The sequence below is a fragment of the Phocoena phocoena genome, chromosome 6 (assembly GCF_963924675.1).
Source record: "Phocoena phocoena chromosome 6, mPhoPho1.1, whole genome shotgun sequence".
Lineage (NCBI taxonomy): Eukaryota > Metazoa > Chordata > Mammalia > Artiodactyla > Phocoenidae > Phocoena > Phocoena phocoena.
Window position 1 is genome coordinate 81,974,922 of NC_089224.1, and position 16,813 is coordinate 81,991,734.

The 16,813-nt window shown below is 50.0% G+C and overlaps 1 protein-coding gene across 1 annotated transcript in view; it reads right to left on the bottom strand.

Annotated features, from left to right (window-relative positions):
* TBC1D2 (TBC1 domain family member 2) overlaps positions 1-16,813 on the bottom strand; it is a 41,935-nt gene that overhangs the window by 12,138 nt on the left and 12,984 nt on the right. Inside the window, exons 5-7 of the mRNA XM_065879059.1 lie at positions 13,411-13,607; positions 5,820-6,215; positions 1,922-2,032 (exon numbers count right to left, since the gene is read on the bottom strand). Of these exons, the coding sequence (XP_065735131.1) occupies positions 1,922-2,032; positions 5,820-6,215; positions 13,411-13,607 (704 nt within the window). The remainder of the gene's footprint in view (positions 1-1,921; positions 2,033-5,819; positions 6,216-13,410; positions 13,608-16,813) is intronic.

The window sequence follows — 16,813 nt, forward strand, 5'->3', positions numbered from 1 at the left end:
CTCCCATCCCCCCACCCCAGCCATTCATAGAAAGGAAAGGAGAGGAGTCCTGAATCCAAGAGTTTACAGCAAGGCAGATAGGGCTCCAGGCAAGAGAACCAGGCCCAGGGCTGGGGCTGGACTCAGAAAAATGAGGGGAGAGGTGGGCATTGACTGCAGTCCTATCCTAGATCAGTTACTGCAGGCTGGGTGCTCTATGGCAAGTTACTTAACCCCTCTGTGCTTTAACTTCTTCATCCGAACAATGGGGATAATACAGAGTCTGCCTCAGAATTCTTATATGTGACTCTAGATGAGCCAATGTATACAAAGCCCTTCCAGGGCACTTGGCGCAGAGCAAGCTCTCTGTAGGGGGTATACCTGAGCAGTGCCCAAGGGATGGATGGACGGACATGGAGCTCTGGACACTGCCCTTGTGCCTTCTGCCACCACGTGGGCTTTTTCCATTTCTCCAACACACCACCTCTCTCCCACCTCGTGGAACACACACTGCACATTCCCTGCCTGCCTACCCCCGTATCTTCCTGTTTCTTTGTATGCTTTGTGATATTTTGTTGAAAACTGGACATCTGAACCTAATAAGGTGGGGTGGAATTAAGTAAAGAAAGCTCAGCTAAAAAAGTCCGGTCAGGCCTGTATGGGGACCTCTCAGGCCCTGCTACAGGCATCATTAATTTCTCCAAACAGGAAGAGATGTTCACCTACATCTCTGACAAGAAGCTGCCTCTACTATCCAGCAGGAACAGGAAAACTTCTCTCCACGCCAAGACAGCTCAGCCAATCAGGGACTGTAGCAATCTAGCCAATGAGAAGCCTCCATACTTGGGACTCCTAGTTTCCTCCAATGGATTTTTTGGTTATCACAGCCCCTCCCAACCCCTTCCTTTTCCCTATAAAAAGCAAGTTCCCCTTTCTTGTTCCCTGAATCTGCCTGTGGTTCACCATAGTTCAAGTATCCCAAATTGTAATTCCTCTGGTTAGTCCCGAATAAACCTGCTTTTGCTGGTAAAATAACTAGCTATTATATTATTAAAAATGCCAATGTTAACTCTGGAAATCAGATACTCCTTCTTACCTAGGGTTTGCTGTTTTGGTTTTTGGTTTTGACTGTTGTAGGCTGTCTCTGTACCCAGGATCAGCCTGAGGTATAAACTTAAGCTCCTCTTAGGTCTTTTCTGAGGCTTTCCCTGGGCATGCGTGGTCACTTTCTAATTTCCCCCATATCTGTGGCGGTTTTGGAATGTAGTTAATACCTGGCTCACAAAAGGGGAAAAAGGGGGGGCTTCCGTGGTGGCGCAGTGGTTGAGACTCTGCCTGCCAATGCAGGGGACACGGGTTCGAGCCCTGGTCTGGGAAGATCCCATATGCCGCGGAGCAACTAGGCCCGTGAGCCACAATTACTGAGCCTGCGCGTCTGGAGCCTGTGCTCTGCAACAAGAGAGGCCACGATAGTGAGAGGCCCGCGCACCGCGAGGAAGAGTGGCCCCCGCTTGCTGCAACTAGAGAAAGCCCTCGCACAGAAACGAAGACCCAACCCAGCCATAAATAAATAAATAAATAAAATATTAAAAAAAAAAAAAAAAAGAGAGAGAAAGGCTGGCTTTATTAAAAAAAAAAAAAAAAGACAAAAGGGGAAAAAGGGAAATACAAAGAGGGGGAAGGCCCTTTAAATCTCCTGGCAGTTACTTTAGGGGGTGGGGGCTTGCAGTGGCTGCCTGCCTCTTCCCCTCACCTCTGTGATCAGAAGCGGCAGTCAGCAGAGCACAGATCCCTGATATGTGGAAGACAGCTCATGAAGGGCACGGTCCAGAGGGAGAGCAGTCAGGTCATGAGGAGAGAGTTGAGCCAGTGGTGAGGTGGTGAGAGGACTGGAAGGGTGGCTGGGGACAGAGAGGGCCAGAACAGGGCTCCCATGCCTCACCTTCATCAGGAGGGCCTTCTCCTTCTCAGCCACCTTTCTCCAGATCCTTGTGACCTGGTGGATCTCGGAGTTGAGAAAGCGGTTCTGGGTCCGGTATGCTTCCATGTCATCCTGGAGAAGAGAGCAAAACATTGAATGAGCTGCACCAGAAACATCTCCCTGGTCCTCACTCTCAGATGAGCTGCCAACACCTTCTTCCTTTAGAAATTTCCAATAATGGCGACAGAAAAGGAAGTCTGAAAGAAAAAAAATAATAGTGATAGCCCCCTTCTCTAATCTTGATGCCAGCATGACATGGTGGAGAGAGCGTTAAGCCTGGACTTCAAGTCCTGGCTTTGACTTCCTGGCTGGGAGGCCTCACTGAATCAATCTGACCCTCTCCTTCCTCATCTGTAAAAGGAGCAAATACCAACTACCCCACGTGGCAGCTGACTAAGTGAGGTAACGTGCACACTGAATACAAGGACCAAAACAGAGAAAACATTCAAGTAGTGTTTGTTTTTTAAATAAAAATATTTTGTCATATATTGGTGATCATACTGAACAATTTTGGGTGAAAATTTTTTACTTAGTGTCACTTTGTAAATACTTTTCTGTGTTGCTACAGAAGCTTCCCAATGATAATTTTTAATGTCTGATGACTATTCTATTAGGTGAGTTTACCATAACTTAGATATAATCCTTCTCCTGTTGCTTTTTTAGTTTGAGCCCTGAGTGTTTTTGTTTGGTTCTTTTTTGGGGGGCTGTGCCATGTGACATGCGGGCTCTTAGTTCCCTGATTGAACCCATGCTCCCTGCAGTGGAAGCGTGGAGTCTTAACCACTGGACCACCATGGAAGTCCCTGGTTTGTTTCTATTATGAATAAAGCTGTAATGTTTGTATCTGAGCCTAGAGTTTTCCTTTTGCAAGCTGTCCAGGGGAGGCAGTATGATCTTCCTGCTGGGGCATGCAAGGAGAAGCTGGCCATGCACTGGGGAGGGTCAAGCAGGAGCCTGAAAGGAGTAGCCGCAGCTGCAGCAATGGCTCTCAATCTTTATTCTGATTGGATGGACACTGTGGGAACAATGGACAACACATGCTCATAGTGATACCTAGCAATTCCAGGGCATTTACTAATGGAAACTCAATCCCTTTCTCTCTCACTCAAGAAAATGTACTGGCCTGTAGATGAGCATGAGAGACTATTGCGGGTACGACTTCGGATAGGCCCTGATTTATCAGGAAATTAAGAATAGCACACCTCACCCATGGCACTTCAATATCAGGGATGGGTCACTTGTGTACAGCTCATAGGCCGTGCTGACCCTCTTCATTCTGGCCAAGATCCCTCCCAGCTCAGAAGCTCCAATTCATGTCCAGGGGCTCTCCAAGGCTTTGGATGTGTCGCACAGGGCACCCTGCTTGCAGCCCAGACAAGGAGGGCAGGTACAAGTGCCCCTCAGAGCAGCCGTGGGCCTGGGTGGGGTGGCATCTGGGCAGTGCCTTCCTGTTCACTCATTGCCCTACCTTGAGTGTTCTTGGCTCAGAGCTGTAGGGAGGAAAAAGAGAGAGCTCCGAGATGAGAAAAGCCACGTGACTGTCACCAGTGAGGCAAAGGAGGAAAACATAACTGGAGAAAGGGGACAGGGAAGAAGAGAGTTTGCCCTCCTGCTTTCACAGGGACCAGGGACCCGGGAATCATCTTTGGGAAATGCCGTGTGGACGAGCCCTTGTGCTAGTGGGGAAGGCAGTGGATTGGACGTGGGGACACCTGGGGTCAGGCTGTAACCCTGCTGCTTGTACTGTGTGACCTTGGACCAGTCCTTTCCCCTCTCCAGGACTTGGCCGACCATGCCAGAAAATGAGGGGGCAGACTAGATCTCTGAGTCTTTCCGGCTCTGATATTCAAGAAGTCAGTGATTCTGTCCTCACACTGACAGTTTCAACAAGGGGGCATTTCCTTAAAGCTGAGTGTCCTTAACCACAAGGGCAAGCAGGAAATGTGAACATACTCTGTCCCAAAACTTAAAAACAGTGGAGTTTTGATGGGTCTTCTATTTTTTTCTAGATCAGAGACCTAAAGGCTAAAAAATAAGGGAGTCTAGTACACACAACTCCTATTAGAAAACACCTCCAAGGTGTCAGCTGCAGGACTGATAGCTTTCTAACAACCTCTAAGGAGCAGCTGTAAACGTAAGCATGGTTGATGTGAACTGTACCCAGAATCTCTTCGTATCTGGGCTCACTGATAAATTAAATTCCTGAACATGAAAACTCAGGGGCACGCTCAGTCATTTAGGTGAGTCCATACTTCCGGGCAACTCTCTGAGACGGTCTGGAGGCACCCAGCGAGTCTATCTCTTTGACCTCCATGCTGCTCTACTGGGACTTCAACAGTGGATTCCAGCAGGATAAGCACAGAAAGAAGACACTTAGCAGGATAGAGCAGGGTAGGAAAGCAATCTCATGGAAGCAATTTTCACTGCTTTGTGAGGGACTCACAGCTTTCTGACAACCTAGCTTCATCTGCATTTGAAAGGTTTTGTTTTCATTTTGCACTCAAAAGAATCTCTGATTTTAGACGAAATAAGGGAAAAGGTTCAGAGACTGGTTATATGATTTTTCATGCTGAAAGAAAGGGAAGGGAATCTGGATTTCATGTCATCTTCCTTCCCCCTTCTAACAACTCTGTCTGTAGGACTGGTTAGGCCATGTTATATAAAGGTGAGATAACTTGCCCAAGTCATACAGCTAGCAAGAGGCAGTCTGCCTGACTTCAGAGCTTGCGGAGTGGCCACTATACCACACTGCCCACTGGTCTCTCAAAAGCTCCCGGATTTCTCTTTCTTCCTTTCCCCCTCTTACCCCGTCTGACAGCAGTTCTTTGATACAGCAGCACAGGATTTCCGTGGTAATCCGAGGTATACTCTTGTGGCTGTGGGTGTGAGGGCTGGGGGAGGACTGACTGGGGCTATGTGGCTGCCTGTAGGGATGGTGGGTACTAGGCGCACCTATCCACAGCTCCTGTCACCACCCTCCAGAGAGGAGGCTGCAGCCCGCGGCAGGTATCACACTTAAAATAAAGCTCCTGCCCCCTGTGTTGCAACTGGTCCCTGCGGGATGGGGTGGTCTTTCCCGGGTGAAAGCCACACCCTGGGCAAGGGTGAGGCCGGGATGATGGTGGTGGCTGCAAGGGCCACAGAGGCTGGAAGGCAGCAGAGCAGACAAGACTAGTCAGAGAGGTGAGCTGCAACCCAGTTCCAGTCCCCCCACTTCCTCTGCACACAGTCCTGGGCAAGTTACTTCACCTTTCTCAGCCCTGGCATTCTCATCTGTAAAGTGGGGAGCACATAAGCAGCTACCTCACCAGGCTGGTGCGAGGACTAAGTGAAGTGATGAAAGTAAAGCACTTAGGACAGTGCCTACCACACGGTAAACAATCTGGAAGTAGGAGTAGCGATTACTGTCATTATCATGAGCAAGTTACAGCCAGCCACAGGTCACTACTCATGTGCAGGACCACTGGGGAGGGCAGCTGGGCACCTCGGGGGCTCCTGAGAGCATCAGCGTGGCGCTAAAGGAGGCTGAGCAGGCCAGGCTCCAGAGCGCTTAGGAGTTCTGACTCCATCTTGGGCTCTTTCATCTCTACTTTGATAATTTAGTGATACCTTCACTTTTCAGCCTAGGATGTCATGAAGAGGTCAAATTGCATTGGGCCTACTGGTTGAGAAAGTGAGGAAGCGTGTAGCAACATTTCTATCAATGTCTGTTTCAGATGTGAATACTCCACTATTAAGGGTCATCCCAGCTCTGTCCAGAAAACCCTTGGGGTCAAGAGCAGTGCCCTTAAAAAAAAAAAAAAAAAAAAGAGCAGTGCCTTCCCCAAAGGCCCCAGGGCCTGGAGGGAGGGGTCCCTACCTTCAGGTGCTCCATCTTTTCCTGTTGGCTCAGGAGGTCCCTGTCAGCTGCATCTGGGGGTGCAGGGGGCTGGTTGGGGGGATGCATGAAGTCCTGGGTGACCTTCTCAGAGAGTTTCTGGATGACCTCCTGCTTAGCCTGGTTCTTGTCCAGGAGCAGCTGCACGTGCTGCCGCAGCTCCTGCACCTGCTGCTCCCGCAGGCTCGCCGTCTGCACCAGGCTCTCCCGCTCCTGTTCCAGGGCCTCCACCCTCCTGCCCAGCTCCGCGATCTGCCGCACTTTGTGCCGCACCAGCTCCAGCCGGTCCTTGTCCTCGGCTGCTGCCAGGTACGCACTGGACACCCTCTTCTCCTGCTGGGCAGCCTCCAGCGCCTTGTGCAGGATCTTCACCAGCTCCTGCACGGGGAAAGGGAAGAGCCTGGTGAGCTCGGGGAAGGCCTATTACATGCCAGAGGTGAGGCAGAGGCTGTCATCAGTTCTCCTAAGAGCCCTGAGAGGTGGCGGGCAACATCCCCTAGGGCATCACTGACCAGCACCCACATTCTCGTTTTCTACTCGGAAGAGTTTTAGTTGGACACGTGGTTCCCCAGCAAAGGACTACATTTCCCAGCCAAGCTCATAGCTCGGTGTGGCCAAGTGACTACTGTGCCCAAATGGGATATGAGAAATGCTGTGGGCAGCTTCTGGGTCATGCCTTCCAAACCACTGCGCACGTGCTCCCCCGGCCCAGTTCCCTTTCCTCCTGGCTGGGAAGTGGCAGGAACCGGAGCAGCCAGGCTGGGCTCACAAGCAGAATTTGCATGTTGAGGATGGCACAGTCGCCCCACCAACTCGGAGCTGCACACTTCACTCTGGATTCTTCAATGTCAGAGAGAAATAAACTTCCAATTTGTTTTAGGCCACAGTACTTTGAGGCTTCTGCCCATTCCCCAACTAATATGTCTGTTTCAGAAATGAACAAACTGAGGCCCAGCAGAGTGGAATTTAACTCCAAATCATCCAGACACTGAGCATCCTGTGCTCGGTCAGCAATGAAAGCAGGGGTGGCAGCGGCATGGCACGTGGGCATGGCTCTTCCTTCTCACCCCTGAGGCAGACATCACTCATCAACCTCAGTACTCTTTCCCGCTAAAGCCTAGCTGAGGCCTCAGAATCCTTCTGAACATGGCATTCAAGCAGTCACTACCAATCGAGCTGAGGTGGCATTAGAGAGAAAAGAAACTGGCAATCCTCACGCCTCGCCACACACCCAGGGCTTCATTCAGTCCGTCTGTGCCCACGCCTCAGCCCATCCAACAATGCCTGCAAGGCAGGTGCCAAGGAGTGCCTGGGAGTTCAGAAGCAACAGGCTTCGATTTATTCCTTGGCGGGGGCAGCCGATTCATGTGGAAATTCAAGGTGTGGCTCCCTGTGCCTTCAAGCTTCCAACCTCCCCAGCATTCAGGGACCTGTCCTGCTCCAAAGCAGGGATGTGAATTCATTCAGGACCAGGATCAGCGTATCAGAAGCCAGACAGCCCAGCAGCCAGTCCCACGTGAACCGCAGACCCGGCAGTTAGGGCCTTTAGCTCACACTGCTGTGCTCCAGGCCAGTCTCATCTGGAAAAGCGTGGTTTCCTGGGGACACATTAACTGTATGCATGCCAACGTGTTTAAATAAATGATTGGCTGGATAGGCTGAGAACAATTCCATTTTGGAGAACTGCCCAAAATCATGACTTCATTTTGGAAGCTAACGATAAGACCGAATTAGCATACACCTTCCGAAACCTTGGTACTAGTGACTGTCCCTTCTCTGGTTTTCGCTCTTCTATCCATCCATCTAACCTTTATCAAGCACTCACTCAGTGCCAGCCCCTGGGACCCAGAGAGGCACCAGTCAGAGTTCCCACACTCAAGGACCACGAAGGCTGGTGGGAGCAAAGGTGAACCACTGTCACGGAATGATTTACCGTGAGAGGGGGAAGCAAGGGTGTTTGTAGGGACTCAGGGCAGCAGGCAATGACTTCTGCCTGCGGCGGAGGCGGAGGCGGGGGAAGACCAGTACATTCCACAGAAAGGCGGAGCAGTTTAAACTGATCCTGAAGAATGAGGAGGGCCAGTGAGGTCAAGCAGCAGGTGGGAGACAAGGGCAGAAAGTGGGAGCTGAGGGTTGGGAGGGCTTTCCAGACGAGGCTGAGCCAACAGCTTGAGCAAAGCCTCAATGGAATGAAGGAACAGGTACAGAGCTGTGGGTCCTGGGTGTGGCAGGAAGGTGGGGAGGGGCGGGTGGCTGCAAACCGAACTGGCACATCAGGGATTTAGAAGTCAGCTTCCCAGGGCGGTACTGACCCAGATCAACATTCCTGTGGCTGCAGGATAACTGAGAAGCCTAGACCATTTTCTGAGTCAGCTGAGATTTGGAGATTACCTGGGGTAACTGCCTGGTGAAATAACCAGTACATGCCACTGCTCAGACTTGCCCTAGCCTCAGAATCAGGGGGGTATCTGTCTGCCAACTTTGGGAGAGTCAACTCTGAAGCCCATTTCACTACATCAGCTGTCTCTCCCTTCCCACATCTGGCTCTTCAAATCCAAGACCAGCCCGGGAGGCTGTCCTCCCACCCCAGGACCCCTGCACCAGAATAAGACGGGAAGAAAGGAACCCGGGAGAGGGATGGAGCCAGAGCAGGAAGTGTAAAGTGAGGAGTGGGAATGGATCATGGATTCGGAAAACCTGGAGGCTGGATGGCCCTGGGAGACCACCTGGTTCAGTCACCCCGCTCTCACGCAGGGAGACTGAAGCTCAAGAAGGGAGAAGAGAGGACTAAAGAGACCTGGTGGATCCCCATGAGTGGGAAAACTGCAGCTAGAACAGAAGGCTCCCAACTCCAACCCTAAGACCCTTCACTTCTTCATGATGTGTAGTTAACGGATTCTGCATCGAAATGCTTCTTTCAATTTCTTTAAAAATGGGAATAACCCATGTTCATAGCAGCATTATTCACAAGACCCAAGAGGTGGAAACAACCCAAGTGTCTGTCGATGGTGAATGGATAAACAAAATGTGGCCTACAATGGAATATTACTCAGTCTTAAAAAGGAAGGAAATCCCATCACATGTTAAAACATGGATGAACATTGAGGACCTTATGCTAGGTGAATTAAGCCAGTCACAAAGATGCACATATACATCAAATAGAAATAATGAAAACAAAAAGGAAAACTTGAATATCCCATTTTGAAGCTGCTTTCGTCCTTACAATGCGATGATGCCTCTCCAGGTCAGTCATTATCAAGCAACACTACCATTTGCAACAGTTCAAGAGTATTCCTTGTATGGAGCACACAGTTCCCTTCATCCCACCTCCTAGGATGGACATCTGGGTTGTTTCCAATTCCCAGTCATAAGCAATGCCTTAGGACCAAGTCTTGAAGTAGAAGAGCTGATCAAGTGATACTTTTAATACTTCTTAATTGAATCATTGTTTGGTCGATCTTAGATTTTGACAACTGTTAATAAGTTGTCATTTTAGTAAACATTTTAAAAGCCAATAAATCATTTATCTTATTAAAGTGTGGATACCTTCATTGCTCACTAGAATCAAGGTGGGTGAGTCCAACAGCGCTTGTGGAAAGAGCACTGGACAGGGAGTGCCCTGGACATGATGGCCTCTGACCCCTAAGGGCCTCGGTGCCAGCTGGGAACAGGTGAAAGAGCACTGGCTTGGGAGTTACAGAGGTCTCGGTTCCCATTCCAGATCCACTAATGCGGGTGTTTCAGAAAACTGAACCTCAGCTTTCTCGTATGTAAAATGGAGATGATGGTCCTACTCCACCAAGAGTCACTGAAAGGGTGAGAGAGAAATTGTGACAAGTGTGCCTCCCCAAGCACAGGGGCCCTCTCACTCCCTCTCCCTCTAAGGCCCGTACCCCTCCCCAGGGCCTGTACCCTGAAGTCTCCAGCTGGGGTTCTAGGGAAGGGAGAGGCGGCACCTTGCTCTGATCAAGTTTCCTCAGTGAATTATATACCTTCACCAAGTAATCCTGAGTGAGCTAAGCTGGCCCCTGGCAGGGCCTGGGGGAGGGGTTCACCATTCCTGGCAGCCAACATCCCCACAAACAACAGCCCTCCATCTGTCGGAGCAGACAGCCTTCAGGTTGGGTGCAACGCTGCCGACTCTGAAAGCCTGAGTCACCAGGCCAAGCTGCCATCTGGTGCCGTCTCCCAGAGTCCAAAGCTCTCGGGGGGCCAGTGCTGCAGGGGACTGGGATGGATAATGGCTTAACGGGTATTGGAATCACAGGGAGTGCATTCATTTTTTCTGAGGAGCAGTCACGGTGCTTGTGTCTGATACTGGGCTACACTGCGAGAGCATGGAGGAGACGGCTGGGCTGTGAGGGGTCCTGGACCTGGGGAAGGAGACCATTGCCTACGTCCTGGCTCTTCCAGTTGCATGACCTTGGACTAGTCAGCCACCTTCTCTGAGCCCCTTGAACGTGGTGCAGTGAAGAGGGCAGAAGCTCTGGAGGCAGGCAGACCAGAGCCTGAACCCTGACTCAGCGCCCAGGAGGTCATGGGCACGCAGAACCTCTCAGAACTCCAGTCTGTCAGGAAAAGGAGAGGATAACTGATGTCAAGAGGAGAGACAGTGTGTGAAAGGCACCAGCCAGCACAGTACTGGGGCCACACTTCATACCAGCAGTTACTTGTGCTCACATCTTCTCCTCACCCACAGGATGGTGAGGTCCCCAAGGGCAGGGATTTGGCCCAGTGTACCTCAGTGCCCTCCATAGCATCCAACAGAATTTGAGATACAAATTCTTAAAAATCACTAAAGCTATTGGCAGTGTCTGCCTGGCTGGCTGAGCCAGGATGAGACCCCCAGTTCCCATGTCCTCTTGCAGCCTGAGGCAAAAAGGTGGCACCTTCCCACTGAAGGGACATGTCTTGTAGACATGGGCCCAGGAATTCCAGGGGACTGTTTCCCCAGCTGAGGTATTACACTTAAAAGGTCTCAGATGGAGAGCTGCTCTCTGACCAGCATTTTTGAGTGCCTGGGGTACCAATGGGCACCCCAAGATTGTGTCAGACTCCTCTGTGTTACCTCTAGGTCAAGAGTCAGTCTCTTTCTCTCCTCCTCACTGGTTTTGGTACTTGGGTTGAACATGAAACCCCACAGTTGGTCTGGCTGGGGTCCCCCTTCAAAATGTGGAATAAAGGTAAGGATGGCCTCCTCCCATCACTGCTATACCCCATAAGCACATCTCCCAGAGCCCCTCGGGGAGGGAGGGGGGTGCTTTTACTCCTCGTAAGGCGGGAAGGAATCAACAAGGAGAGCTGGGAATGCCACAGTCACAGCCAAAATAATCAAAGCCTGCATGTTTGGGGCAGCTGCTGGGTGCCAGGCACCCAGCTTTATGAATCTGGACACAGGCCTCTTCAGAAAACATGATTATAAGTACATATAAAGAGGAGGAGGGAATTCCCTGGAGGTCCAGTGGTTAGAACGCTGCACTTCTACTGCAGGGGACGTGGGTTGGATCCCTGGTCAGGGAACTAAGATCCTGTGTGCCAGGGCGGTGCGGCCATCTGGGAGATGGGTCCGAGAGCACACTATCCACTCATTTCGTGAGTCAAAAGCTAAACCCCAAGACTTGATCTCCTCCCCACTATCTGCCCCAGGACAGGGTTGAGGTCTGCTGGAAAGTGAATTAGTAAAAAAGTCCAGATTCTTTAATGTTGGAACAACTTCTTCCTGACATTTTCACTCTGACTGTAGGGGAGTTGTCAACATCCTGAGCAGCCCGTACTAATCTCCAAGAGCGGAATGAAATCTAGGTCTCCCGGGGCCTCTCCACTTCATTTGACAATTCCTAATGCCTTAGAAGGAAAGGCCGAGTCACGGGAGGCTGCCCACATTTCCTAGAAAGTAGGGGAAGAAGCACGGAAACGACAAGTGGTGTTTACATTCTACATCGCTCTTCCTTTCCAGGTCGGGTTTGGGACTGAGGCTGTACTGATACAGGGATCAGGAAGCTGCTACAGCTCAGCTTAATGCCCTCAGCTCTCAGGAGCGGCCAGCAGCCTCATGACAGGAACGCAAAGGTGACAGAGGAAAAGAGTGATGGCTGGGCTGCTAAGTGGCATCAGAGGAGACATCACATGCTGTAAGGATACATTTTGGTGCTATAAGCCTGCAAGGGCAGGGCTGTGTCTTTTCTCACTGCTTGTTCCCCAGCACCTAGAACACTGCATGCCTGTAACAGGCCCTCAATAAAAGCTTTGTGAATAAACAAATGAATTGAGAACACATGAATGATTGAGCTTCCTCCTTTGAGGACTCTAATCACCAGCTGCTTCATTAAATGTAACCCCTGAGCTGCCAGGAATGAAGCCTCTGCTGGTTCCTGTAATAACTGTTTAGGGGCAAGAAAGGCAGAGAAGGGGCAAAACTAGGTAGAGAGAGCATTTTTCTGGACTGTGTCCTCTAAAAATAGAGCAGAAAGGAAAAGAAATGTACAAAGGGGAGAATATTTAGAAGTATACCCCTTACCTCCCCAGGAGCAAGACCAGAAATAAAGCAGACAGAGATGTAGAGTAGCCAAAGCTCAAGCAAGAGAGCTGAGGCCTTCCTCTCGGAGGAAAAGGAGCCTGGGCCCTCAGTGGGTACCATCACTAGAGTACCACAGGCACCACGCTCAGGATTTTTGGTAACAACTGTGCTGGCTTAGTCACTTTTTTTGTGCTAAAGAGAGCCTACTGGGCTTCCCTGGTGGTGCAGTGGTTGAGAGTCCGCCTGCCGATGCAGGGGACACGGGTTCGTGCCCCGGTCCGGGAAGATCCCACATGCTGCGGAGTGGCTGGGCCCGTGAGCCATGGCCGCTGAGCCTGAGCGTCCAGAGCCTGTGCTCCGCAACGGGAGAGGCCACAACAGTGAGAGGCCCGCGTAGCGCAAAACAAACAAACAAACAAACAAAAAAAAGAGAGCCTACTGCCCATGCTGCATCCCCCATTGCCTCCCCGCCATGTGACCCTTACTACTTCATGAGGTCACCCCTGGATGTGAACTTGATTTACTCTCTGAGTTGTGGGATTTTTGAGTGATTTTAATGTCTGTGTATATATGTGATCTGTTACCTACAATGACCATGTAGGTCTTTCTTTCTTAACTGCTATAATTAACTTCTCTCTGTATGAAGCCTAAATCTTCCTCCCTGTCACTGTCCTCTGTTGGGCCTGGCTCAGCCTGGTTTCTCTGTCCTATACCCAGTTACCAGCTGCCAGGTCAAAGATCCCCCAGTTCCTTCGGTGGCCCCTCCCAGGACCCTGCATGCAGATCACCCTCCTCCAAACACTGTCTTCGGGTGTGGGGTCAGATCATGCACAGTCTCCCAGGAGAGACCCGAGAGACCTGCCCTTGGTGGCCTTCTGTCACCTAGCTCAAGTGACAGTATGTCCCTGACTGATCAACAGCACAGCATTTCCAGCCACCTGCAGTTTGGCAGTTAAGGACCACAGGCTGGCTAACGCATCACATCTAGCTTGTCCAGGGGCTCCAGGCCCAGTGGGGTCCACTGGAGCCTGGGGCCTCTCTGGAGTCAGAGCTCACCTTCTGAGCCTTTAGCTCCTTGGTGAGCATCAGAACCTGCTGCTCCAAGGCCAGCACTTTCTCCTGGGCAGTTCGGTTCCGTGTGAGTCCTTCGGTGAAGAGCGGGAAGGTATTGCTCTGGCGCTTGGCTTTCTGAATGAGATTGGCGGTCAGAGAGGACTTGGGTGTAGGCTTTGGAGAATCCGCTGGATCTTTTCCTGCTCAAGAGGAGGAACACAGAGGTTGTGATCAGTGGCTTCAGCAGTTCTCAAACTTGGGCTTGCTGCAGAAGCACCTGGAAGGCTTGGTAAAATGCAGATTGGGGGGACTTCCCTGGTGGCGCAGTGGTTAAGAATCTGCCTGCTAATGCAGGGGACGAGCCCTGGTCCAGGAATATCCCACATGCCACGGAGCAACTAAGCCCATGCGCCACAACTACTGAGCCTGCGTGCCACAACCACCAAAGCCCACACACCTAGAGCCCATGCTCCGCAACAAGAGAAGCCACCGCAATGAGAAGCCCTCACACCGCAATGAAGAGTAGCTCCTGTTTGCCGCAATTAGAAAAAGCCCGCGTGCAGCAATGAAGACCCAATGCAGCCAAAAATAAAATAAATATATAAATACATAAATTTATTTTAAAAAATATTTTTAAAAAGTGCAGTCTGGGGACCCTACTCCCAGAGCTTTCCAATCCATAGGCCTGGGGTGCAGCTTGAGAATTTGTATTTTTAAATGTTCCTAGGTGATACTGATACAGCTTGTGCAGGGATTATACTCTGAGAACCACTGGACTATATAAACACTGTTTACACTGTGCCGGGTCATCCAGTCCATCCTCTACCCTCTGTTCCCTATTCTCTCTGTTCCCTACCCTCCAATCTCAATCTGCATGGGTTACCTCCAACTGCCCCGCTAGTGTTTGCCAGGTGGCCATCTCCTCAGGCACGGGCCCAGGCAGGATGTATTTTTTCTTATTTCAGGATCGCACCTCCAGGCTCTGGGCGATTTTCAAGGCACACAGATCTGTCCATTGATAGGAGCACAAAATATCTGTACTCTGTATACTTGCCCCAGTGAGTAATGTAAACTCTCATTTGATTCTAATTACAAGCTAAATTAGGAGACATATCTCCCACAGCTGAATGTCTCAAGGCTGTATCCTTTTATTTCCAGTAGAGCCTGGGTCAGCAACCAATGGCCCACAGACCAAATCGGGCGGCCTGCTTTTGTAAATAAAGTTTTATCGGAATACAGCCATGCCCATTTATTTGTGCATTGTCTGTACTGCTTTCACTCCACAAAGGCAGAGTTGAGTACTTGCAACAGAGACTGTATGGCCCACAATGCCTCAAATATTTACTATCTGGCCCTTTACAGAAAATGTTTGTTGACTGGTGCTAAATTTTCTTTCTTTCCTTTTTTTTAAAAAAAAAAATTTATTTATTTATTTATTTTTGGCTGCGTTGGGTCTTCGTTGCTGTGCACGGGCTTCCTCTAGTTGAGGCGAGCGGTGGCTACTCTTCATTGTGGTGCACGGACTTCTCATTGTGGTGGCTTCTCTTGTTGCGGAGCACAGGCTCTAGGCGCGCAGGCTTCAGTAGTTGTGGCATGCAGGCTCAGCAGTTGTGGCTCACGGGCTCTAGAGCACAGGCTCAGTAGTTGTGGCACATGGGCTTAGTTGCTCCATGGCATGTGGGATCTTCCCGGACCAGGGCTCAAACCCGTGTCCCCTGTAGTGGTAGGTGGATTCTTAACCACTGCGCCACCAGGGAAGTCCCTAAATTTTATTCTTAAATCCAATGTTAGAGAATCACTCACCCAGACTGCCTTGTCCTGCCCTACCCTCAGCCTGTGCTTTAGGGCTCTGCCATCAGCCTGCATCAAGGGACATGTAATGGCCTGATTATATGGTCAAGAGACTCTGAGAATTTTGATCACAGGGCACATACACATTATGTCCGTTATGAGGCCCCAACATAAATTCTTCTCAGCTCTCAGGGCCAGCTTTGCTTCTTTCAAGAAAATATGTGTTTATAGTCTTATGGACACCGGAAGTAACCTAACCACTTGCATTTCCCTCTTTGCCTTGGCTGCTGAGAAGCTCAGAGCCACATTTGCTGCCTACCTTTGGTACACTGCAGGATTTTTTCTTGAGCCTATGTAAATTTCCTAACTCAAATTACTCATTTATCTTCCCCCTGATATACATTGTAGTAAGTCATACCCAGTTCTTTTGGGACTATGATATTAAAAATAAGGATGTGGTATGAGATCCCAGGGGAGGGGACAGGCAAGGCTTGCAGGACAAGCTGAATGACTTAGCAACTTTCTTCTGGGGACCAGGCCAAGAGCCAACCAAATAGTATTGAGCAGACAAAAAACTACTCTAGTAGGTGACAGGAACCAGAAACTCCTTGGCCTTATTGAGTACAAGAACAGAACGGTCTTGTTCCAGGCTTAAAAGAAATCTGGTCGAGCCAGGTACAAAGCAGCCTGCAGAGCTCAGAGGAATGCAATGCTTCTTTTTCTTTCCTGCTACAGGATCTAAGAGAGCAGGGAGGCTCCCTGGAGCCCTGCAGGCTACTGTACACCAACCCTGAGGGCAGGCAGGGTAGGATCACTGTGCCCATCTTATAGTTGGGAAAAACGGAGGCCTAAGACAGTGGTTTTCAATCAGCACCCTAGGATTTCATGGGATCGCCTCAAGGGCTGGCTGGGAAGGGAAGAGGGTGGGGTGGGAGGGGCTGAGGGGGAGCCTGGACTCCCAACCCTGCCTCAACTCTGCTTTTATTTGCTTTGTGTATCAGATTTTGTTTATGGGGACAAGGTTTCATGGCAATAAAGAGGTTGTTTGCAAAGTCACTGACTCAGAAAAGAGGCTTCAGGCAGGAATATGGGGCCAGACTGTTTGGTCTGAATCCTATTCTGTTACTCACTGTGCAGCTGTGAGCGAGTCACTCCTCACATCCGTTCCCAGTTCCCTCAGTTATTAAATGAGGAGAACAGTATTTACCGCTCAGGTTGTTGTAAAGACTAAACAGGTTAATGTACGTAAAGCGCTTCGTGCATGTGGATGAAACTTGAAAAGATTCTGCTGAGTAAAAGACACCAATCACAGAAGACTACATATTGTAGATTCCATTTATATGCAATGTCCAGAACAGGCAAATCTAAAGAGGCAGAAAGTAGATTAGTGGTTGCCTAGGGGTACAGACTGGGACTGATGGCTGAAGGGTATGGGGTTTCTTCTGGGGGTAATACAAATGTTTTAAATTTGATTATGGTGATGGTTGCACAACTCTGTGAAGATACTGAAAGCCACTGAATTATATGTTTCAAAGGAGTGAACTGTATGGTATGTGAATTGTATCAGAATGAAACTGTTACCAAAAAAAAAAAAACAAGGCTTAGAGTAGCCCTG